This window comes from Camellia sinensis, chromosome 11 (genome assembly GCF_055761805.1).
Source record: "Camellia sinensis isolate YWXY chromosome 11, ASM5576180v1, whole genome shotgun sequence".
Taxonomy (NCBI): Eukaryota; Viridiplantae; Streptophyta; class Magnoliopsida; order Ericales; family Theaceae; genus Camellia; species Camellia sinensis.
The window spans coordinates 46,625,215-46,649,805 of NC_138971.1; the positions used below are offsets into that span (position 1 = coordinate 46,625,215).

General features: G+C 41.6%; 1 protein-coding gene across 1 annotated transcript; it reads right to left on the bottom strand.

Annotated features, from left to right (window-relative positions):
- Positions 1-17,649: 17,649 nt before the first annotated feature.
- On the bottom strand, positions 17,650-18,976 carry LOC145802309 (uncharacterized). The gene is made up of 3 exons (XM_082894999.1): positions 18,638-18,976; positions 18,149-18,347; positions 17,650-17,732 (listed from the first exon to the last, which is right to left on the bottom strand). The coding sequence occupies exons 1-3, from the start codon at positions 18,974-18,976 to the stop codon at positions 17,650-17,652; spliced, it is 621 nt and encodes a 206-aa protein (XP_082751125.1).
- Positions 18,977-24,591: the final 5,615 nt, after the last annotated feature.

A 24,591-nucleotide genomic window follows, 5' to 3' on the forward strand; every position in this document is an offset into this window, starting at 1 on the left:
TGCTCCAAACTCAAAGATCCACGGATCAAAATGGAGCCCTCGACGATCAACACACTTTTTACAAAGGCCAGAGGATAGGGAGACACTCTAACTAGATCAAACCCTAGAGAGAAGGGAGATCCTAGAGCAAGAAGCTCTCGAAAACGTTTTTAGAAAGTAAGAGAGAGAGAGAGAGAGAATGAAAAAGTGATTCAAAAATGCCCAACTGTTATCTGATATACGACAGGTACGCTCGAGCGGAAAACACAACGCTCGAGCGTCAAGAACAAAAAGCATGGTCCGCTCGAGCGCAAAAAGGCCAGCTCGAGTGCCAAGACACAGGGATAAAGCACATCCGCTCGAGCGTGCAAACCAGTTCGCTCAAGCGTAGATTTTCATCTCCCAGAACTTTCACCAATGAGGTACTACCCACTCGAGCTCCAACAATCCCGCTCGAGCGCAACCCGCTCGAGCGCAAGAAACCCGCTCGAGCGTAGAAAACACACCTGCAGAAGTTTTGCAGGGACTCGAAATGCTGAAAGGGTGTAAACTCCGCTCGAGCGCAAGAAGACCTGCTCGAGCGGTCAACCAAAAGTAAACTCCGCTGGAGCGCAGATTGTCCCGCTCGAGCATAACACCAAAACTCTGGGCAACAACACTTGAGACCAAGACTCAACCTACCTACTCGAAACACGCCCAACACATCCTAAAATTCAAACAAATGGATTTAAAAGACGAAAACAAGATAGATACAACTACCAACTCCACGGAACCGAGTTCGGAATACAACTGAACAGTAAAGGGACAACCGGGATCACTATACCACGTATTCGTCCCAAAGCCTAGGCGTGGCCAAAACGGGGCTGACGCATGATTTTCTCATCGTGCTGGGTTTCCATCAATGCTCGAAATTCTTCAAGAGTTGGGCACATTTCCTGTGTTTCGAAGCGAAATACATGCGTAATTGGGTCCCCGCATTGAGCCGCGACATAGAGGAACGAAAAGCAAAGTAGAGTATGGCTTAACGAAAAAAGCGCGTTTATGCCGAAACCTTAGAAATTTACCTTTTCCGTGCCATCTAATGTGACTATCCAATCTATGTGCTTCTCGGCAAGAAATATCTCCATTTGTGGAAGAAACTGAAACAAAATAAGGTTCTGCTGAAGAAATCACGAAAAAATACCTTTTATAGAAGATAGGGCTGTGAGTGGAAGCCAGCTGTTAGCTGTCTGGTGGATCCATCACAAGTGGCCGACAACCCACTTTTAGTGGCTGGCTGTCCAGTTTTTCTAGCCTGCCGTCCACTTGTGGGTTTGGCAATTTTGGCAGTCTGGTTTTGTCTTGGTCTTTGTGTTTTGAGGTCTTGTTTTGAGTCTTTTGGTTTTAACAAGTATGCATATCTGTGTTCGAGTTGTTTTTGCTTTGTTTATGGAGTTGTATTTTGTATTTTGGTCATTTTAGCAAGTATGCATGCCTGCCTTCCACTTGTGGGTTTGTCAGTTTTGGTAGTCTGGTTTTGTCTTGGTTTTTGTGTTTTAAGGTCTTGTTTTGAGTCTTTTGGTTTTAACAAGTGTACATATCTGTGTTTGAGTTGTTTTTGCTTTGTTTATTGAGTTGTATTTTGTATTTTGGTCATTTTAGCAAGTGTGCATATCTGTGTTTGAGTTGCTTTTGCTTTGCTTATCGAGTAGTATTTTGTATTTCGGTCGTTAGTCGACTCATTTCCCGATTAAGAACATCGTGCCAATACAAGTTTTTATTTTTGGTTTCAAATTCAACTCCATGTTCATTCTGCAAATCTGGTGCTCATGATGCAAGGACGATAACACTTTCCATAAAATTATAGGGTTTTCCCCCGATGATAGATTTTTACAAAAGAGAGTACAAGTTTTCAAAAGTAAAAGTAAAAGCCTATCTAAAGGTATACATGTACTGAACTACCAAAATAAAAGAAACTAAGGAAAAAAAAGTACAAAAATCGGCGCTAGTAATCTCAATCTCGAGAGGCCCTCTTCGTCATTTTCCTTTGAGGGGACTTAGGGGCATTGTCTCCGTCAGCACCACTATCAGAATCAGACTCTGAGCCACAGCTGGTCTCATCATCTCCACTCTCTGCCTTAGAGCCATCCTCGGCGTCATCTTCGCTCCCTGACCCGAGCCAGCATCATCGCCTCCACTCTCAAACGACTCAGAATGTCAGCTCACTGTATCCTCAGAGTCGCGGGTCTCGGTATCATCCCCGCTCAATATGGGCTTGGACTCGCTGCTCTGGCTTTGAGCACCCCTGCCTCTACCTCGACCTCGTCGCTCATCCCGGCCGGGTGATGAGACCTGCCTACATCTCCTTCCTGCCATCGGATGAGGTGTCGCTGTGGCTGGTGTCCTACAGTGTCCTCGGTACAGATGGGATTTGGAAAACAATTGTCGACATATCAGATACAGTGTATGTATGCGGTATGAGTGCAAAAGGTACATTATGAGTACAGTATGAGTATAGTGTGTCAATATAGTGAATCAGTGCAGTATGGGGTGGTGTGAATGTTGTGGCATGCATATCAGTGTACTAGTGAGAATATGGTAGTGTGGTGCACAACAGTGTGAGGTAGTAGTGAAAGGTATTTGGAAAATAGAAAAGAATACTTGGGTACCATGTAGATCAAGCAACGTCTCTCTCCTTTGCACCATGCCAATCTGAGAAGCAACCAGCTGGAGCAGGTCCTTTGTGTACTCAGTCGGTGCCTACAAGTGCATTTGAATGATCAATATGTAGAGTAATTAATATTTAATATTTGAAAAGGGAGAGTTCAGTTACAAGTTGTAAAGTGTGGTTCATACTTGAGGTGCGCCACGGGCTCTGACGTACTCATGCCCTGCCTCAAGTGGTTCTATCAGAATTTGATAGGCTGACCCGGTCGGCCGCCAACATGTAAGCGCAGTGGGAATCACTCGCCAACCAGCAACCTGCATAATGGGAGGGCCCCTGCTAATATCGGCCTCAGTCTCCTGAGCAGCTTTACCCGCCAAGGGAGCACCTGTTACATCGCCCGTGCAAACGCCTGTCAGAGGGGGCATGCGATGAGTCTGGATGAAAGTTGCATAATCGCCCTCCGCTCTAAAATAGTCAGCATCCAACCCTACCATAAACTGAATAATAGCCCCAACTAGGAGGCTATCAACTGTCCTCATAGATGCTGGGGGTGGCATAGGAACGACTGGGATAGGTGAGCCTAGAGTCTGGTATATGAAACGCTCACCCAAGAACTAGCCCCAACAAACTGGGCCCTCTAGCAAAATCTGGAATCGAGATGTGGCCCAAGCCCCGGCATATTGGTCCCTCACTCCAGCTAGCATCATAGCCCAGGGTTGCCTAATGATCTGCAAACAAAGAATGTATAGACTAATAGTTGTCGTCAATTGTTGAAATATGAATCAAAATAGTAGTAAAGCAAAAATGATTGTGAGTTTTGGATTAACTCATGGGCAACCACCGTATTGAAATTTCGGTAGTAGAAGGCAAAGGTCATGTTGTCGAGGCTCCGGCGCTAACACTGGCCGTCATATCACTGTGAGTAGGGCACGACGGAAAGGATCTCATCTACTGGCTCTGGAGCCAGAGCCGGAAAATAGGTGTAAACCCATAACTGTAAGAAAAGGTTAGTAGTGTTATCCACAATGTGTCAACATATATAAAACAAAAAGTGCAAAGTAGAAAGCACAAGTTATGAACAGATGTAAAACAAAAAGTGCAAAGCAGAAAGCACAAGTTGTGAACAGATATAAAATAAAAAGTACAAAGTAGAAAGCACAATGTGTCAACAGAAAGTGCAAAAGCAGAAAGGTGTGATGCATACCTTCCAGGCTCTCCAGTATTCTCCGACCCAATCTCCTCTCATGCGGGAAGTGAAACTCATATAGCCATAGAGTGTGGCGAGGCTAGCTCCATTCCAGTCATAGAACTGAACTCGGGGTAAGGTCACGAGGGCACTCAGTAAGTATAAACCCACGGTGTTTCATCTGTTCGCAAACAAGATGGTATTGAGAAGGAACATCAAGAAACCTTGGACATACTACTTTACCTCCTCTGGTGTCTCGGGCTCACTCCTGCAGAAGTGCTCGGGGAACCAACTGTATCTCACAATCGTTGACCTGTATATAGTTGGGCGCGCTCCAAGCAGGTAGATCCAAGCCACCTCCTACTGGCTCATATCCATATCAAAGGGGATCGGATCACCCCCTACTCCTAAGCCTATGATCATAGAGAAATCATAGGGAGTCATCGTCATCTCTCCAGCAGAAAAGAAGTGGAAAGAGTTAGTGGTGTTCCACCACCTCTCCATCAACATTCCAAGAAGAGCCCAACTCGCCATATGTTGTGAGAGTTCAGTGCAGAATAGGCCAAAGATAGCCTCATCAACGAGGTTGCAGACCTCGGGAGGGAGCTCATAATACCAGTCTCTTATTGTCACTACCCCATATCCCCTATAAGAATGAGAGTCCCCTTGTGGCAAAGAAAGGTTGAATCAGATGAAAGACAATGATAAAAGAGCATTCAGACGAAAGGTAGTGTAAGAAATATAGTCAAATGAAAGGCAAGAAAACATGAAAATAAAGTTTGTACCTTAAAAGCATCGCAGGAAAAGTGGGAGTACGGCTCTCTCAGCAAAACGTGCTCTGGCATGCCACCAGCAAAATCATCAAAGCGCATTATGTTGCCAGGCGCCAGTATGTGCGTGCGAGGGTGATAAGTGATCGGATCAAAGGGCCGTATCCTCAACGGTTGTGGCTTAGGCTCGAGTCCTGGTGTGAACTTTGCCTTAAAGTCGGCTGCAATGCCCTCTGTCGTCTCGCCGACCTCAACGACTGCCAGCTCCTCAACCTTGACAGGGGGTGATAGTGGAGGTGAACCTCAAGAGGAGCACCATCATGTGGAACATCATCCGCTATCTGGAAAGTGGGTGAAAAATGAAGAAAAATGGAGAAAAGAGGGAAAACATGGAAAAGGTCAACCCTAGGAGAGACAAAATGAAAGAAAAAGTCAAAACCTGAGAAAATTTGCAAAACCCAAGAGAAACTCGAGGGAAACATGCCCGAAGTGTTGAAAATGCAAAAAAATCAACGAAAACAAAATCTGATAGGTTCAAAGTGTAGAGGATCAAGGGTTTATGAAAAAAGTTTGCATGGGGCATTGGAAAACACGTACAAAGCATAGATCTAGAGAGATGAAGCACCTAGAGAGAGAGAGGGAAGGATTTCGGACTTGGGTGTGTGAGGAAATGAGGTGTGGTGATGTGTATATAAAGACTTGTGCCGAAAAGACATTTCTGCCCTGATTTTTACATTAGTGGCTGGCAACCCACTGTTAATGGCTAACAGACTTCACTTATGGCCGACAGCCTTCTCTTGTGGCTTGGTGTTGGTTTTGTTCCTCCTTTGCCCTGCCATTGTATGAGAGGTTCTCTTTTGGGTCTAGATTGATTCTTAAGGAGCTTGAAACTGTGTTCCGATTGTGCCGTTCCCAATACCCGCTTTGTTCCGGTGCGTGAACGCTTTTCACTTGCCAAAATGAATAGGGTGTATCCTTTCGAGCATGTTGCAAAGTCTCCGAGGGGTAAGTCGAAGGTTGTTGCCGAGCATCATTTTTGTTCATTCTGTCAAATTACGTATTTGTTGTCTTCTTCTGCATAGAATGTGCATTTCACATTCACTTATGCTGCATGCGTGCCCTGCATCGTTCATGATTCATGCGTAGAATATGCTTTCAATTTTGCATAGAATATGCTCTTATTTCTTGCATAGAACATGCTTTCAATTAACATCCTACATCGGTTATCTATCTTGCATGGAACATGCGTTGTCACTATATTGATTTGTAATCTTGTTTACTTTGTGAATCTATCGCACTTGTTCACTTCGTGCATCTATTGCACTTGTTCACCTCATGCATACTCTTTCATTATATTGTGTGTTTTTAGTATAGTCTCGTGGCTTTTGCCTTTATCTCAGGACGTGTGAAACGCAACCCTGAGTAGTCTTTATCTTAGGATGCGTGAAACGCAACACTAAGCACATTTATCTCAGAATGCATGAAACGCAACCCTGAGCGGTCTTTATCTTAGGACGTGTGTGACCCTGAACGGTTTTTCTCCTCTTCTCACTATTTCAGCGTGATTATAGTATCTCAGGATGCGTGAAACGCAGCCCTGAGCGGTTTTTCTTTTTTTCTTGCGATTTCAACGTGATCAGAGTATCTCATGATGTGTGAAACGTGACCTTGAGCGGTTTTTCTCTCCTCTTTTCATGGCTTTGGCGTGGTTAGAGTGTGTTTTTTTAGTTCTTCCTGCGTGAAACGTGTCTGAACTTCTTGTTATTACTTATTGCATCTCTTATTGCTTAGTGCATCATCTTGCATGATCATAACTTTTCAAAATAGCTGACTTCACGAAGGGTATGAGTTCAGCTTTCAAAGTATTTTTCGTGCATAACATTTGCATCCTGCCCCAAAACTACGCTGGTTTGATTCTCTACAAGTGGATACGTAGGCAGCTTGCGAGCTCAAACCATTTTATTTATGTCGTGGCTATTTGCCCAAGTCTTACGGCCTTATCAAACTGGGTCGTCTTTGGGCTTTGACATTTACTCACATCATGTCATGACTTCGAGCTCTGTCAAAGAGGGGCAACTATAGACACTCTATTTTTGACAACCCTTAAGACTTGGGCACCTGTAGCCCAACTTTTCCGTGGTCCTTTTGAAGGGTGAATAGCCCTATAGTTTGGACTCCACTTGTGGTTTTGAATCTGATTTCACAAGTGCAATGTGAAATAATGAAAACACAAAAAGAGTCCAAATTCGGCAATTCTTTTAGGAAAATCGATGTTTGAATCAAATGCCCAAAATGGACTGTTTTGCCAGATTTCAGAGTTGCCATCCAAATATTTTTTAGAAATTTAGGAAACCTGAGACTCGTGCCAAAGGCCATTAGTCCGTCATCACCAAAGTGTCTTGGCTTGGGAACTTAAGTACGAGAGGGGAAGGCCATGAATTGAGCGCCCCACTCGCTAGATCAAAGATCGACCTCTACGAATCATGATGTGTTTTTTATTTACATTATATGCTCTTGTTCAGATTTATTAGCTATAGTACTATGTGATGCGCACACAAGGTATAGACTAGTTTGCAAGAATTGGATCACTTGATCTCATGTTTTGTTTCGAAATTGTTTTGTGAATTTGCCACTTGAAAAAGTGAGCTAAAATGGACATTTAATCAAACCATTCCAATTCAAGCAACTATCCTTCATCCACAGATATTTAAACAGTTATATCATTTAACCAATTAGCCTCATGGTATTCATGCTTTGACATGGCAACACAAACATTCGATACAAGACACTTAAACATAAAATTACTCACCTAGTACTCCAAGCCAAAACAAAGCAAAATAATTAGAAAAATATGCATGTTCCTAATTAGTGCAATATAACTAATGAAACTCGCACATTATGTATTTTACAGGTTCAGCTATGAGAATGGCATATGATTCCATTCAAGACATGCGAGAGAGCACGTAGTCAAGTAATGAATTTGAACATTTGATATCGGGTTAGTGTGATGAGCCGAACCATAGATGCATGTAAGACAATGGATGCAAAGCATAAGAATGCTAATGAAACGTGATGTTTCTAAACTAACCACCATGAGTGAATAAGTAAAAGGGAGAAAGACGTGGGGTTAGAAGACATACAACTTATTACAACATTGCCCTCATGCAAAAGGGTGCGAATCAAAGTCCAAAGTCTGAATTAAACTAATTATTACGAAGCCGAATGAATAAATTAAAGCATTAACTAGCTAACTAGGCTATTACAATAAGGGTAACCATGATAAATAAACTAGCTATAAAAATTATAAATAAACAATAATAATAATTAATTAATTACAACATTAATAATTAACTAGACTAATTATAACAAACAATATTAAATACATTAATTAACAACAACAGTGCACGAAGCATTAAAATGCAAGGGTTGCATGCACAAGGTCCAAGAACATCACTGTCTGCCTTAGGTTGCTCTGTTTAACCTTCAACCACTGTCTTCCTTTTTTTTTTTTTTTTTGCAAAAATACATTGCTGACCACACATTGATGACCGACTGACCCTCAATGAAGCTTAGCTCGGCCTAAAGAACGCCGGCCGTGTCTTAATTTCATGCAAAATTCTGTTTTGTGCTCTGAGGTGAAAATAGTGTAGACAGAATATTTTGGACTCTGTTTGTCTCTCTCACACATCTCTATCATGGGAAAGTCTCGAGAGAAGGCTAGAATTGTTTCCAAAACCATCAATGAGTAAGTTGATTGCTTGATGATTTCAATGCACAATTTTGGACAAAAATCAATAAATGAAATGAACAACAACCACCCCTTTCTCCTATCATGGAGTGAAGTCAAAGAGGGAGGTAGAGACGCTTCAAGATCCATCAAAACATCATGAATTGATGTTAGACAACTCTTGGCACAACGGATTCGGCATAACATCCGACTGAACCCTAAGCAATATAATTCATTTTCTTTATGTGAGTTGGTTTATTTTAAGCTAAATTCATTAGCCTTTGCCATCCTTTAATCCATTAAGTCCAAGGTGATTGTTATGTCCACTAACTGAGAAATACGCCAATCCAGAGGTGATTCTCAACGTGAAAGAGAGACTACACCATTGGCAATGAACCTCTGTAGAGATTAAGCCATTAAGCATAAATTGCTAGTTCACATTTTGAATAACTGTCAATCGATTGAAACAACTCTCAAATGAAAGAGATGAATGGTAAGTTGATTATTAAAATGAGGTTCTTAAATAAGGAAATGAATTGAATAAAAGCCTTAAACAATAGACAACAAGCCATGTATACAAATTTATGAAACAACAATTATGCTAATCGAAGCATGAACTATTTAAACAACTTAAGACAGCTCTAAAACAACCCTAAATAGATGAAAAGTAGTGGCTAAAAATGCAAGAAAAGAGCCTAAAAAGGTAAACAACAAAGAGCGGAAACAAGGCTAGTAAGCAAGAACAAGGAGAGGTGGGTAACCTCTCAACTTTTGAAACCTCAAAGCATGGTTTTTAGCCTTTTTTAAAGTCTGAAAATCAGTGTAGAGAAGAAAGAAAAATAGGTAAAGGTTTAGAAAGAGTAAACTCTCCCTACTCTTTTGGAACTCTTCAAACCCAAACTTAAACACCTAGAATAGGATCAAAACAACACAAAACAATAAGAACTAGGTAGCAAATGAAAGAAATGAAAACAAGAGGGAAGATAGCAAGCGTTTACCTCTCAAGGAAGTAAGCTTTTTGTTTGTGATCAAACTAAGCTCCAACATACTCTCAAGCTTGAATTATGGTGTTCAAGGCTCAACCAAGGTTCCTAGACCACGGTATGAAGGTGTGTATGGTGTATGAATATAGGTTCAAGGTGGTAGGTTAACTCAAAGTGTTGCTTGCACAAGAAGAAGGGGAAAAAGGAGCTCTCAAGGTGGTATATAGACTTTCTTGAAATTCTCCAGCCCTCAAAACAGAGATATATGGTCGTTTTTATAGAATTTGAGCCAAAAATATCATAAATATCTTCAAAAATGGATAGCTGGAGGCCTCTCGTCCAGAATAGCGTTTCTTGCTACTAAAGCCAGGCCGGTCCTCAATAGCCACGACCGGCCTTCATTGAGGCACGGCCGGGCCTTAATGCATTCCCCTGTTTTTCTGTTTCAGCCTCAACATAAGGTAGCACAAGGTGTAAAAGTGGATTTCTTGGGTATAATCATTGGAAATATGGGAGATTTGGGATTGTTTTAGAGCTTAAAACATGGCCCCTTCATTGAGACCTCGAACCATGCACAATACCACTTTCATCATCGAGTGTACCAGAAAAAATGCTTGAGCCTTGCGTGTGGTCAAAAATGGAGTGTCCACAGCACTACTGATTGATCACTCAATGATGAATGTGTACGCTTGTCAAATGCTTGACTTTCTCAGCAGGAAACCTCAGTGTTAAACCTACAAACCTTCTGCCTTGTTTTGGACCAAAATAGTGTTTTTTTTAGGCCTATGCATCTAGGGACTTGCAGACCGACTAGTTTGGCATGCCACCCACTAATGTGGCCTGCCAGCCACTAGTGCAAAAAATCAGATATTTTTCTGCCAGCTGTCCCCCCATGTGCATGCACCATTCTAGCTATATGTATACATATACTTTCGAGATAGGCACATGATTTTCTAGATATAGATGACATTCCTTTCGTTAGAGAGGTTGGAAAAATTTAGGAGTGAGAAAATATTTTTGGAAGAGCAAAATTTTGAAAAATTCTCTCTCTGTCTCTCTCTCTTTATAATTCTCTCTCTCTTTTGCACCTTACATAGCCTTTGCTCAAACACTCTAAACCAAACCTAGAGAGTTCCTTGCTGAGGTGATGTGGCTTGAATTTTAGCTCTTGCGGCACTTGAGAGTGTGAAATTTGTGGTTTGTAACTCAAGGGATCATTCTTTTTTAAGAGGTATACCTTCTAGTGCTTTTGTACCATCTTTACACTACTTGTTTTCTATATTTTCTTGATGTTTTTGAGCTGTTTATTACTTGTCTTTTTGGCTAAAACTTGTGGTTTAAGGCCATTAAGGGTCGAGGGGTTGACAACCCTTCTTTAAACCTTGCTTCTAAGGCCTTTGCTCTTGTGTTTTACACCTTCTCATAACCTTTTTTAAGTTTTTTACCACTAATTTTCAGAGGTTTTTTTAGAGGCAAAAATTATGTTTTGAAGTCCTAAGAGTGAAGGGGTTAGCCTCCTCTCCTTGTGCTTGTGTGCTAGTTTAAATTCTTCAATATTTTAGATAGTTGTTGTAGTTGTTTTTTGTCTTCATTCCAGCACTTTTTTGTACTGTTTTAGGATTGTTTTTATGTGTTAGCTTCATTCATGCTTTGTATAGTATGCTTGTAGTGTAATGGTCCTCATAGGCTTGGTGGTTTAGGCCTTAGCCACCAACCTATTTGAGTTGATAGCCTTTATTTCTTGCTTTCCATAATTGTGTTCACCTCTAGGCATCTCTGTAACCTCCTCAATTTCTTGGTTTTTCCTTTTCTTTGAGGGTGGTTTCAAAGCGAAGATACAATCCTGACGCATCGCATGCGAGAGGATTGAAAGGTGGTGTGAACGAACAAACGCACCTGCCATTTTTAATCGAAGGTACAATCCTAACGCGTCGCACGCGAGAGGAGGAAAGATGGTGTGAACGAACAGGCACACCTGCTGTTTTTAACCGAACAATCCTAACGCATCGCATGCAAAAGGAGGAACAATTGGTGTGAACACCGAGCGCACCTGATGTTTTTTATCGAAGATACAATCTTAACGCGTCACACGTGAGAGGATTGAAAACTGGTGTGAATGAATAGGCGCTCCTGTTATTTTTAACCGACGGTACAATCCTAACACGTTGCACACAAGAGGAGGAAAGATGGTATGAACGAATAGGTGCACCTGTTGTTTCTAACCGAAGGTACAATCCTAACGCGTTGCACGCGAGAGGAGGAAAGATTGGTGTGAACACGGGCCGCACCCAATGTTTTTAACCGAAGATACAATCCTAACGCATCACATGTGAGAGGATTGAAAGGTGGTGTGAACGAACAGGCGCCCCTGCCATTTTTTACCGAATGTACAATCCTAACACGTCACACATGAGAGGAGGAAAGATGGTGTGAACGAACAGGCGCACTTGCCATTTTTAACCGAAGATACAATCCTAATGCATCGGACGCAAGAGGAGGAAAGATTGGATTGATAAAAGAACAAACAAATCGCCTAAGCGTGAATAAGAAACATGAATTAAAACAATTAAAGCGAAGTAAAGTGAAAGCCAATCTACCAATGTGTTGAAACAATGGGCACAATGCATGGCGTTTCAATTTAGTTGCAAATGGATGATGATTTTACTGTGGCACGAATGATTTTATCTGGAACTCCTTTGAATGAATCGTACATACAATATCGTTTGTTTACGATATAACAAAACAAACAATTTAGGCAAAACAATTTATAAACTAATAGAACAGTTTAAACAGATTAAATTGCGACTTAAACTATGAGTTAAACAAATGAGTTTAAACAAACAAATTATGAATCAAATCATGCATTCGTATAATAAATCCAAATGAACAAAAATTCTTTATTTTCTTTTTCACTCTTTTCATATTTTCCTTTCCTTCTCTTTGCTTTCTTCTCTTTTTTTGCTCTCTTATTTTCCTTGTTTTCCTTTTCCGACTCTCTCTCTCTCTCTCTCTCTCTCTCTCTCTCTCTTTTCAACTTTCTTGTTTTGGGTTTTTTTCCTTTTCAACCCTATTTTTTTCTCTTTATTTTTTTTTCTTGTTTTCTCTTCATAATACAAGAAACAAAATACAACAAAGAAAAACAAAAACTAGACTAGGTTTACACTAAGAGCCGGCCAAGCCTCAATGAAGCATGGTCGGGCATCACGACAGCCGGCCGGGCTTCGATAGCGGTAGGGGCAGTTTCGGCCTATCCTCGAGGTTTATTTGTTTAAAACAAACTCAAACCCTATTTTCGCAAACCCTCTCATCCAAAATCCCTTCCTCTCTCTCTCTCTCTCTCTCTCTAGATTTCCCCCTTTATTTGCAATACCTAATAACCCTTGCCATTTTGCTTCGAAACCCTTTTCCTCCTCTATATTTTGAACCGATTGGATTTTGATTCGGTCAAATTTTAAGGTTTCTCATTGTTTTTAACTTGTTTCTTACGGGTTTTCTTGGTTTTTTGTGTACTCACTCTCGTGTTTTCACTTTCCCCTCTCATTTTCTCTGTCCTAGGGTTTAGTCCCCTACATTTTTGTTGTTTTCTTTTCATTTGCTCCACTCTTCTCCATGGCTAGTGACAAAGTTCCCATCCTGAACCTCGCCACTGGTATTGGGGCTACCCTAGGCGCAGACATGGAGGCCGAAGACGCTTCCGTATTGCCTCCCCTCATTAATAGGCCATTTGATGCAGCCACCAGCCGATCACGCACACATGCTCCACCCCCGGATGGTATTTTGAGATTCAATGGCCTCATCCCCGGGATAGACGAGGATATCTTGCTACGAGAGCCCACGAAGCACTTGTCTGCCGACGCCTCCACGGTAAGCAAATTTCCTTTGTTTTCGTGCATTGTTGAATCTCACAAGTAGACCACTAGTTAAATGCCATATATTTCCCATTTACATATGATAGCCAGGAGGATTGGCGGATACGGATCCATATCCAGACCCCAGCGCTGCTATGATAGGCTGCTTGCAGAGGTCCGCACACTAGTTGATACATCCGGCTTTGGGCCCTTCTACTCAGGGCTCATACAGATGAGGGCCGAGTTGCTGTTGTAGGGGGCCTTGGTTGAGAGATGGCGGGACACCATAGATTCATTCCACTTCTCATCGATCGGGGAGCTGACTTTAACCCCGCACGATTTTTTGATGCTCATTGGTTTGTGGGTTGGAGTTGGTGGCCCGATTCCATGCAATCCTGACATGACGCAGTGGAGAGCCGCACATCGTCAGCTTCTTGGAGCGATCTCGGACATCACCAGTCACGGGATGGTGAGGTACATTGGTTTTATGATTATTTCTCTGAGTCCTAGCTCACTACTATAGATAAGGTCGCATAGTACACCCGCAGTTTCTTTATGTATCTCCTCGGTACTTCCTTGTTTGTGAACAGGTAAAATACCGTGGGGTTGTACCTTTTGGGGGCACTGGTGCACCTCTTCCAAGTGACAGGGTATGATTGGGGTGGCGCCGGCCTGGCCACCTTATACTACTATATGAGCTCCTTCTTTTTCCGCAAGGCGGATTCACTTGCGGCTACTTGGGGGTTTAGGAGGTATGCCTCACACTCATCTTTTCCGTGCATTTTGTTCATTCTACCTTTTCTACTTATCTTGGCTTGGCATTTTCTGCTTAGTTACTTCATTCATCTTTTTGTATTTGTAGCTCTAGGTTTATACATACTTCACCTCTTTGGCTCCAGTCTCGGTGAGGTCGATCGAGTTGTCAGTACCCTGCTCAACTCTAGATTTGAGCTCCGTCGCTGCGTAGACCGAGATTTCCCCTACTTCCATTGTTTCTTTGACATGATCACTGCAGACTAGGTAACAAAATACCACCATTTAACTGTTACATACTATAAGCATACTGCACTATTTCCCACACAACACAGTCATTCTCATATTGTTGCTTTTATACCGCACTGCCATTCTCATACTGCACTGATTTCTGACACTGCACTGATTTCACAGGTTGACTGTCATCCTTGGGCAAACATTCCCTAGGCATCGAGGATGACCTATGTCATTGCATGGCATGCCTTTACCATGTGGATTCTATTTGAGGGCCTCTTTGGCTGGGCTTACTACTTGGGAGGGAGGTTCATCCGCCAGATGCGGGGCGTTGCTGACCCTGACATTCCACATCCTCCTCCTCCAATCATGAGGGTAGTTGATGACCTGCAGGACGGTCCTCAGATTGACCTCCTGATGTTGGGCGAGGATGGTGATCGACATCACGAGTCGGGCGACTTCATTACATTCTTACACACTCGAGTGATGGTGTCTCTTACCTCGGGCATAGTTCTCGTTGTGTTGGAGGTTGTTGTTGCTGCTGCAGTTGGCGACGCCCCTATTGGAGGTGCCCTTGTCGTTGCTCCCATTCCCGGGTTTCCAGTAATTCCCACTGAGATCATGTACATGCGTCCAGATGGAGTGATTGAGCAGATCCCGCTTGAGCACATCGAGGAGAAGGACCGCAGGCTAGTGTTCGCTCTTAGCATCGAGCAGGTACACATTTCTTTATGCTTCTACTCTCTGCACTTTACTTTATTTTGTTTTTTTTTTCTACCATTTCTGTTCATTATTCTCTATCACTTTTGTCTACCTTTCTCAAATTCTATTCCATTTAAAGATACCCCATGTGTATGCTGATGACCTCTTTCGGACGATCGATCAACTGCTCTTTATAGTATGGAGGAGGCAAACCGCTTTAGTCACTCATGGGATAGAGGTACATTCCGTCTATAGTTCAATTTTGTTGCCATACTGTTTATTCTTCTATTAGTCCATTTTGATACTTGTACTCTTTTCAGCTTGAGCAGGTGCCAACAGTGCCTGCAGGACCTCCTACAGCCAGCAGACGAAGACAGGGCCCAGTAAAGGGCCGAGGGGGAGCCGATCGAGGGAGAGGCTGAGCGAGGCGTCGCTCACCTTCTGAGGAGTCTTTTGACGGGTCTACAACCCCTGAGGATGAGGGAGGGGAGGTTGACTTGTAGTCCAGTAGCCTTAGCAACGATAGTGACGCACCTCTCCCGCAGCCGAGGAGGAAGAGGGCGAGGATGGGTTATTGATGAGGATGACGATTTTGTTTTAGTTTTAGTTTTAGTGTTTTTTTTTTTTTTTGCTTTGTAGTTAAAGACTAGCTTCAGATAGACCCTTTTGTTTGGTTTGAAAGATTTTCTTTTATTTTTTTTTGTTTTTTTGCCTTGTAAAACGCTAATCGGGGTTGGACCCACTAGTTATAAAAGACAGGTTTTTTAAATGATTTCCTTGCACAATGTGATGAATGGTATTTGCATGTAATGAATAGCATAACCTTTGCATGGTAACTTCACATAAGACTTAAAACAACGAATATTTGCTCTTGCATTCATCCTTGAATTAGATAACTACCCACAACCAGACAAAATGTGAAACACAACTCGATAATAGGAAAACAAAATAAAAACAACTTGAAAATACTAAAAAACATTTGATACAAACAAAACAAGACTCAAAATACAACTGTGGTATGTCAAGGCAAATGTTAGCTTTTCCTGCAACTGCACTAATCTGAGCCATCATTTAGACTCGGCCGGGCTTAAATATGCACTGCCGAGCTTCATTGAGGCACGACCGGGCCTCAGTGTGTGATCGGTCAGTGCTACCCAGCTGTCAAGCACAGCTCCTTCTCATTCTCTATAAATGCTGTTTTTCTGGTAGAATAGCAAGTCTTTGATATTTTGCTCTCAAAATGAAGACACTATGCAACAATAGGCTCCAAGACTGGATAGCCACTTTAGACGGCTTGGAAAAGGTGAATTTCGCGTTTTGGCCTAAATGCCCTTTTTCCTCTGAGTTGCACTTCTCTTTGTTTTCCATTCCTTCACGCCGCTATTTGATGTTGGAACCCAATCACACATGTGTTTCAATTTGGATCACAAACAAGAGGTGTGTCTAACACTTGAGGAATTTCAAGCATTAATGGAGTCCTGGCGCAATGAAGAAATCATGCCGCCACCCCATTTTGGCAATGCCCAAGCTTTGGGATGGATGTGTGGGTTATCATTACCTGAGGCTCGGTCTTTGGCACATGATGGGGAGCTAGACATCCCCGGTTTAGTTTATCAATTTTTCGCTATTGGAGACACGAGTGACCTTCATTAGCGAGGCTGCTGGCAACATGCTCTCTGTTTATGCCTTCTCTCACAATTCCTCCTTGCCCTTAGTTTCGGCGGAGCTAGCATCCGGTTGATCGAAGTAACACAACGTCTGAAAGAGGGTAAGAGTTGCATAGGTTTGGCATTGGCTGAAGCCTTGATGGGTTTAGATGCTTTCTGCTGCGGAGAGATCACTCCCGACAGGGAGTCTGCTACTTCTCCAGGTATTATTTTCCACCCTTCTAATTTATGATTCTTACATCACTCAACACTCATTCTCTGTTTTTCTCTTAAAACCCCTTTCCTTACTTTTCTCTCACCGTACACCTCTCTATTCTTTAATCTCTCTTATTTTTCATCCCTCCCCGGGTACGGCTTATGGATAAACTGCAAGTAACAGCTCCTTGCCCTGAGTATTCGGCTCGAGCTTAATTTTTTTGTCAACAACTAGTGGATTTCCCCTCAGAAGGGTTGTGGTGTGATTGGATGTGTAGCCGGTCCGCATCTAACATAACTTGGCGTTGCCCCTGGCTCAATGTGGTTGTGATGAGCTACAACATGTCGCGACAGTCGGGTGCAGAGTTGATTGGCCTTACACATTGCGTATTCTATTTTCCTCTTTGGTTCCAATGCCAGTTCGGGCATGATCAGATACGTCCAGATGAGGGAGTGGAATATATAGCTTCATTTTCAGTTCACGCCTCGCACCTGCCCCGGTATCTTGCGGCCTGGAGGGCGAGAGAGATTTTGGCCCCTGCCATTAGTTTCAGGTACATCCTGTCTGAGGAGTGTTTGGCTTGGCTTGAAGAGGAGGCAGAGGTTGGGCCGTTTTTGGCATAGAGCCACTTGACTTAGTTGTGCCCCTAGTTTTACTATTTTAATATTTTCTTTTCAAGTTTTAAGATGTAAAAGGCAACTTTGATCTAAATCAAAGAGTTTGGAGAATGTAATTGTGTTGAAATCAATAAAATTAAAGTTGCGAGTACTGAAAATTTTCCTGTCGGTCCCAAAAAAGGGCCAAGTTGTAAAAGGGTAAAATTTTGAACAAAATTAACTTTTATTAAAACTTTTCAAAACAATTTTCGGAAACGATCACCACTTGACAGGCACAGAATCGATTCTCAAGATGTACAATAACAAATCAAAAGAAATCATAATTGCACCTGGCTGCATATCACTGCTGCTTTGCAATGTCATCAGCTTTTCTCCCCGAAATAAAGAGCACATTCGAACTAAGAAATAGGGAACAAAGATGACCTGATCAAGAAAACAAATAGGACAATTGAATTAGAGATAGTTACAGTCGAACTTCAGGATGAAGTTGTCTACGTATCCCAAAAATGGGAATTAGGCCTTATGTAGTTCGGTTTAGGTTCACTCGATTATTAACTCTCTCATTTTGCGCTCTAACTTTTACCAAAGTTGCCCTTTAGGGTTTTCAGCCTTGTGAGCTCAGTTTTTCTTTATTTCTAATTTTTCATGCTTTAACTTTTGCCTAGGTCGCCCTTTTGGGTTTTCGGCCTAGCAAGCCTCTCAGGGGTAGCATTTCTTCAACTTGTCCATATTGATTGGTTGCGAGAACTCCAGGACATCCAAGTCCATAAGAATAACCGCCCATCGTGACCAGATTGACTTGATGATGTAAGAACCAGTCCAATTAGGTTTGAACTTGCCCCTGAGGTGATGAATGAGAGCTCGATTGTCTTTCAGCACCATGTCCCCTTCTTGAAGATTCCTGGACTTAACTTTCTTGTTAAAAGCCCTGGCAATTCGGCGTTGGTAGTCCTGAACATGATACAACACTCTTAGTCTTCTCTTATCAAACAACATCAACTCCTCAATCCTATTTTGCTGCCAATCTACATCTGCTATCTGACACTCAGCCATAACTCGTAATGAGTGCACTTCAATTTCAATTGGAAAAACAACCTCCATCCTGTTGACAAGGAAATAGGGGGTTGCCATGTAGATGTTCGGAATGAGGTTTTGTAGCCCCAGAGTGCAAATGGCAATTTATCTGGCCAATCCATGTAAGTTTCTACCATCTTCTGTAGAATTCTTTTAATATTTTTGTTTGTAGCCTCGACAGCTCCATTGGTTTGTGGCCAGTAGGTCGATGACTTATGGAAAGCCACATTATATTTCTCAAGCAAGTCTATCACCTCTTTCTTGAAGTGCGTCCCGTTATCGAAGATAATCTCATTGGGCACCCTGTACCTACAAATGATGTTGTTCTTGATGAACTTAGTCACATGCGATGCTTTCAGCACAAAGTAGGACTGGTCCTCTACCCATTTTATGAAGTAATCGATTGCTGCCAGAATGAATTCATGCCTGTTTGATCCATTTGGTGTAACTGCGTCGATAACATCTGTGCCCCAAATAGAGAATGGCCATGGTGAAGTCATATTGTAGAGTTTAGACGGTGGTATGTTCATGCGATTGGCATGAATCTGGCACTTGTGATATTGCCAAACAAAACCAATAAAATCCTTTTCCATGGTTGACCAGTAGTAACATTGTCTAAGGATTTTTTAGGTGAGCTTCACACCGTTCATGTGGGCTCTACGCTCTCCTCCGTGGATAGCCTCCATAAGGAGATTTGATTCCTTTTCCTCAACACATAGCTTGTACATTCCCAAATGGCCTATTTTGCACAACTTGCCTCTGCAGATGATAAATTGAATGGCCAGACGTCGAATTCCCCTCTTGTCCTTGGCATTTGCTCCTGGCGGATACACCTCATTTTCTAGGATATTCCAAATATCATACAACCAGGGGTTCTTGTCTAAAGCCACATCTATCGCAACAATGGTTTCATAGGTCGGCGTGTACTTCTGTTCAATAATTATCGGACGCATCGTAACTCCCAATGGAATGTCTACCAAAGAAGATAGAATTGCTAGTGCATCAGCGAATCAGTTGTTCTCTCTTAGCAGATGTGTAAATGTCAACTTCTCAAACCTCGGAATTAGTATATTCAAGACCTGATGGTAAACCTTCATTTTCTCTTCTTTAACCCACTAATCTCCATTGGCTTGAGACACAACCAAGTTCAAATCCTCGATGATGTCCAACCTTTTTGTCCCTAGTTCCAGAGTGGCTTCTAAACCAGCAATACATGCCTCATATTTTGCTTTGTTGTTGGATACTTTGAACCGGAGTTTAAGGCTAAGGGTATATGGGAGACATCAGGTGCTATCAGCAACACACCGATCCCATAACTGTATTGATTGGCTGTTCTGTCAAAGTACATCATCCATGTTTTCTCTTATATTTGCAGAATATCTTCATCTGGGAACAAGTACTCCAGCACTTCATCCCTCTTTACTAGGTGATCTGCTAGGAATTCCGCTACAACTCTCCATTTAACCGACTTGCGTATAACATATGTAAGATCAAATTCGTAGAGAAAAAGCAACCAACGAGCTAGCCTACTCGTAAGCGCTGGTTTCTCAAAGAGATATTTGGTGGGATCTAATCCTGAAACCAGGATTACGTAGTGAGCTAACTGGTAGTGCCTCAATTTTTGGGTAGCCCATACCAAGGCTAGACACGATTTCTCAAGGGAAGTGTAACGGGTCTCGTAATCTAGCATTTTCTTACTCAAGTAGTAAACGACTTTCTTCACCTAGGCCTCTGACTCCTGAGCTAACATACACTGTCATGACCCAATCTCGCCCCTATGGATTAGAGTCATAACCGGCCAGTAATCACTAGATTACCTACAGCCTCAGTTAGAAATCAAGTCATATTTAACAGTAGAGGGCCAATTTGTGAAAGCAAAATTTACAAAGATTGTCCAATGAGCTGTGCATACATGGCTTAACCAAAACATATTCATTTTCATGTAATAACTCACACCATACAAACATTCACATTATGCATGTATTACATACGTCCAGGATCATTTAGTAGTCAGTATTAACAAAACCAAGGTTGTACAGAATTGGTCATACGTGACCTCAAAAGATCAAAAGGACAAGTAAAACAAAAGAAAGGCCTCTTGCGTGAGGCGACCTTGGTTGACCTCTTAGAACTTGGTTTCTCATTGCTCACTAGGACTGGGGCTGAACATCCCTCTGCTCACCTACATACATAAATATAAACAGTGAGTTAACGCCCAGTGAATAATACCAAAACAAAGGAGTTCATGAATAAGATTCTTAAAATCACAATTCACTATCACACTTGATAGTCGATGTTAAAGTAGAACGACTTCAGGTCCTTTCTATTATATTCCAAACAAAAAAAGACCTTGGGTCCATGTAGCATACAGAACGACCTTAGGTCCATCATAGGCAAAAAGACCTCGGGTCCAACTTACATACAGAACAACCTTGGGTCCAACTTTCATACAGAATGACCTTAGGTCCAACTTTCATATAGAACGACCTTAGGTCCATTCATGTCCTTATTCTGAAAGGCCTTCGGCCCATTTAACAATTATACAAAATGGCCTTAGGCCCAATCCACATCCTTACTGAATATACTGAACATGCTTAGGCTCATTTCATACCCATACGTTGATCACTTCGCATACTTTATTTCGAATTGAGTGATTAGAATACTCATTCATAATATCACTTCAAAGGTTTAGAACCTTACCACATAGGCATTGTTTAGAAAAATAATGTGTATACAAAAATATCTTTGCTAAGATATTACTCACCGTGTCCCAGTGCTTGATTCGTCCTTGCACTTGACCTTACATAATTCACAACCTTTGGGTCATAATACCATTCAATCCGTTCTTTAGTTTACTTAATGTTCTAAGGCTTCTTTCATGACCTTTAATTCATTTACAATATTCTATGCATGCTTAAGAGTGCTTAGAAATGAAAGAGAACAGAAAACGAATCATAAAACAACTTTTCAAAATTTCTGAAACAGGGCCCTCCACTTGAGTGTATCTTTTCCCGCTCGAGTGGACCCTTTTGGTTTGGAAAAGGACTAGTCACCTCCTTTTTACGCTGAAGCATGACTTTCGTAGCTCGAGCCAAGAATCAAAACATATGAGTGGCTGCTGGAGCGCAATTCTTCTCGCTCGAGCGAACATCAATGTCTACAAAACTTTTAGGAGCTTGATTTTTATGCTCGGGCAGACATGATGAATTCTGGAATTTCCAGAACTGTGTTTGAAGTTCAAAACTTGATCCTAAAAGTTCAAAACTCATAGTTTTGGTACAAAAACATGGAAAGACATTACATGACATAGGAACATAGGTCATTTGAGACCAGTTGTCAAAAAATGATGAACTAATTCTGAAATCATTTCACATTCTTCTTGGCATGTTCAAAGTTTATGCATTCAAACTTCATATCTTCATGAATCATGCATGCATGATAATTATTAACTCCAATCTTACTTCAAATGGCACAAATGATGCTCAAAATCATAAGGTTCAACAAAATTATGCAAGCATGAGTGATTTGGCACTCAATTCTTCATGATCATGCACATTCATGGTAATTCTTTACATGCATGGAGATATTAACTTCAATTTCATCAAACACTAAAATTTTGTTCTTGATCACCAACTCTCTTGGAATTCACATAATTACAAATTTAAACTCATGAATTAAGGGTTAGTAACTCACCCTCCAATTCTCCCCAAATATGGTTAAGCCTTGAGCTAATCCACCTAGTTCTTGAATTCCTTTGCAAAAGCTTCAAGGATGACCCTTTTCTCTCTCTAAATTTGGCACACACTCTCTCTAGAGTGTAATCTCATCCAAGTTGGAAGAAAATGAGCTCAAAGGAAATAACATAAGTGTATATAGGCCTATATATATAGGCTTTCTTAATCAAATTGATTAAGGCTAAGTAATTGTGCTCTAATTCAATCATATCGAATCTAATTATTTTGATCTGAATCAATTTTTAATTAAATCTCACTGTAGGCTCTAAAAATTATGCTAATCGCAAAAATATAGTCAATTCCAATTTTTGTCGCTTCTACGACCTTCATTTAAATTTTATAACAGAAAATCAAACAGATTTTCCTACGATGAACATATAGAAATTCCGAAACACATATAATCATATAATTAGCACTCAAAATCATATCAAGCTCATAATTATAATCATAATTAAGCTCAATTAACATAACGTAGAGCAGGGTTATCACATGCACCCCATGGTTGAGTTTGTCTCTTACAGGTACAACTTACAAGATCAGTGCTTTTCTTGGTTCTGGCGTGAAAACACAGGAATATTCTGCAGGTACTGCTTGATCTGTTCAAAAGCAAACTGACAGTGATCATCCCATTGGAACTTCTTTTCTTTCTTCAGGAGACCAAATAGTGGTTCACAAGTCAAGGTTAGTTTTGAAATAAATCGCCTTATGAATTGCACTTTACCCAGAAAGCCGCATACCTCCTTTTCAGTCCTTGGTGGTGGCATTTCTGAGATGGGCTTGATTTTGGAAGGATCTACCTCAATTTCGCTCTGTGTGATTAAGAATCCCAGCATTTTTCCTGTTGTTACATCGAAAGTGCATTTTTGCAAGTTCAACCTCAATCTATACTCTTTGATTCGCTGAAAGAATTTCTCCAAGGCGGTGTAGTGGGCCTCTCAATTCTTGGACTTGACAATCATATTGTCTACGTACACCTCAACCTCTTTGTGGATCATGTCATGCAAAATGGTAGTTACAACCCTTTAATAAGTGGCCTCAGCATTCTTCAACCCAAACGGCATGACTCAGTAGCAAAGGTGCCCGATGGAGTAGTGAAAGCGGACTTCTCCCTATCCTTGTGTGCCATCAGAATTTGGTTGTACCCAAAAAATCCATCCGTGAATGAGAGCAATGCGTAGCCTATGGTAAAGTATAGGGCTAGCCTTATTCAGATCCCTAAAGTCGACACTGACTCCGATTCTGCCATCCTTCTTTGGAATTGGAACAATATTGGCTAACCACGTCGAATACTCAGATACAAGCAAGAACCCTGCCTCAATCTGTTTGGTTACTTCTTCCTTGATCTTCAAAGTCTAATCTGGAAGAATTCTGCGCAACTTTTACTTAATTGGTCGGGCCTCAAGGTCAAGACGGATTCGGTGCTGTATAATCTCATGATCGATTCCAGCCATGTCTTCGTAGGACCACGCGAAAACATCTTTGAAATTTTTTAATAAAGCGATTAAACTCTCGTGTTCCTTCGAAGACAGCGTGGACCCGATCTAGACCAAGCAAGGATCTTCCTCAGTACCCACGTTAATTGATACGATTTCATCTGTATAGAGCATAACACGCCTCTCCTCCTCATGATCAGCCAAATTTTTCAAAACTTGAGGAATTTCTTCCTCTTCGTTTATGTTGAAATTTTGAAAATTAAGATCAATACAACAAACCAAAAGCACAGAGAAGTAGGCAACATTCACAGCATTCCCATTCAAAAAGTATGGATCTTCGATTATAATGGACTCAAAAGAAAAGCTAAAAGACGACCTGGACATGACTTTGGTATCTGGGTTACTACTCCCAGAAATACCAGGCTCAGAGGAACTTGAATCTGATTTTGACTCCATAGACTCAGTGGAATCAGATCCAGACTCACTATTCGATTCAGAACTGTTGATGACGCCTTGCTCAAAATTGCAGACTAGGTGTGGACCCTCAGATGCATCGACGATAAGATTGGAGAAATCCGCTACTGGGTATCCCCGATCATTGAGATAGTAAAACTATCCCCAAGTTGGTGGTCTCAGCTCTAGCAGTCGAGCTCATTAGTAAGTTAGCCAGTGCCTTTCCCAACAGCTCCTTCTCTTCGATGTCTAGGTTTGCAGCCCTTTCTTATCCGTACCAATGCTTTGGTTTGCTTGTTTATCCTCCTCTTCTGGTAGCTGGTGTCCAAAAACGATCTCAAACCCCGGATACCTTGTTTTTGTTTCCCAATCATACCAGGGCTCTGGGAATTCACATAAGGGGAAATATTCCCCTTGGCGGACAAAACGTCTGTTTAAGGTCCCCTATATTGGTTTGTGGACTAACTCATACTGCTTCCCAGTCCTCTTTGTTTTCATCCTTTCTCTCAGCTCCTGACCTTTCCTTTGCCAATCTGTAACGGTACGTTTGTATCCCAGCCCGAAGGCGTAAGAGTTGTGACTAATCTT

Bases quoted from the DNA above. Each gene is read 5' to 3' on its own strand.
- LOC145802309 (XM_082894999.1), bottom strand. From the start codon at position 18,976: ATGGAAAAGGATTTTATTGGTTTTGTTTGGCAATATCACAAGTGCCAG. The intron at 18,348-18,637 runs GTGATAGACTTG...GCTGAGTGTCAG, and splicing joins GGACGCACTTCAAGAAAGAG to ATAGCAGATGTAGATTGGCA. The intron at 17,733-18,148 runs GCAAGTTCAAAC...TTTCTTGATCAG, and splicing joins TCTCATTCATCACCTCAGGG to GTCATCTTTGTTCCCTATTT.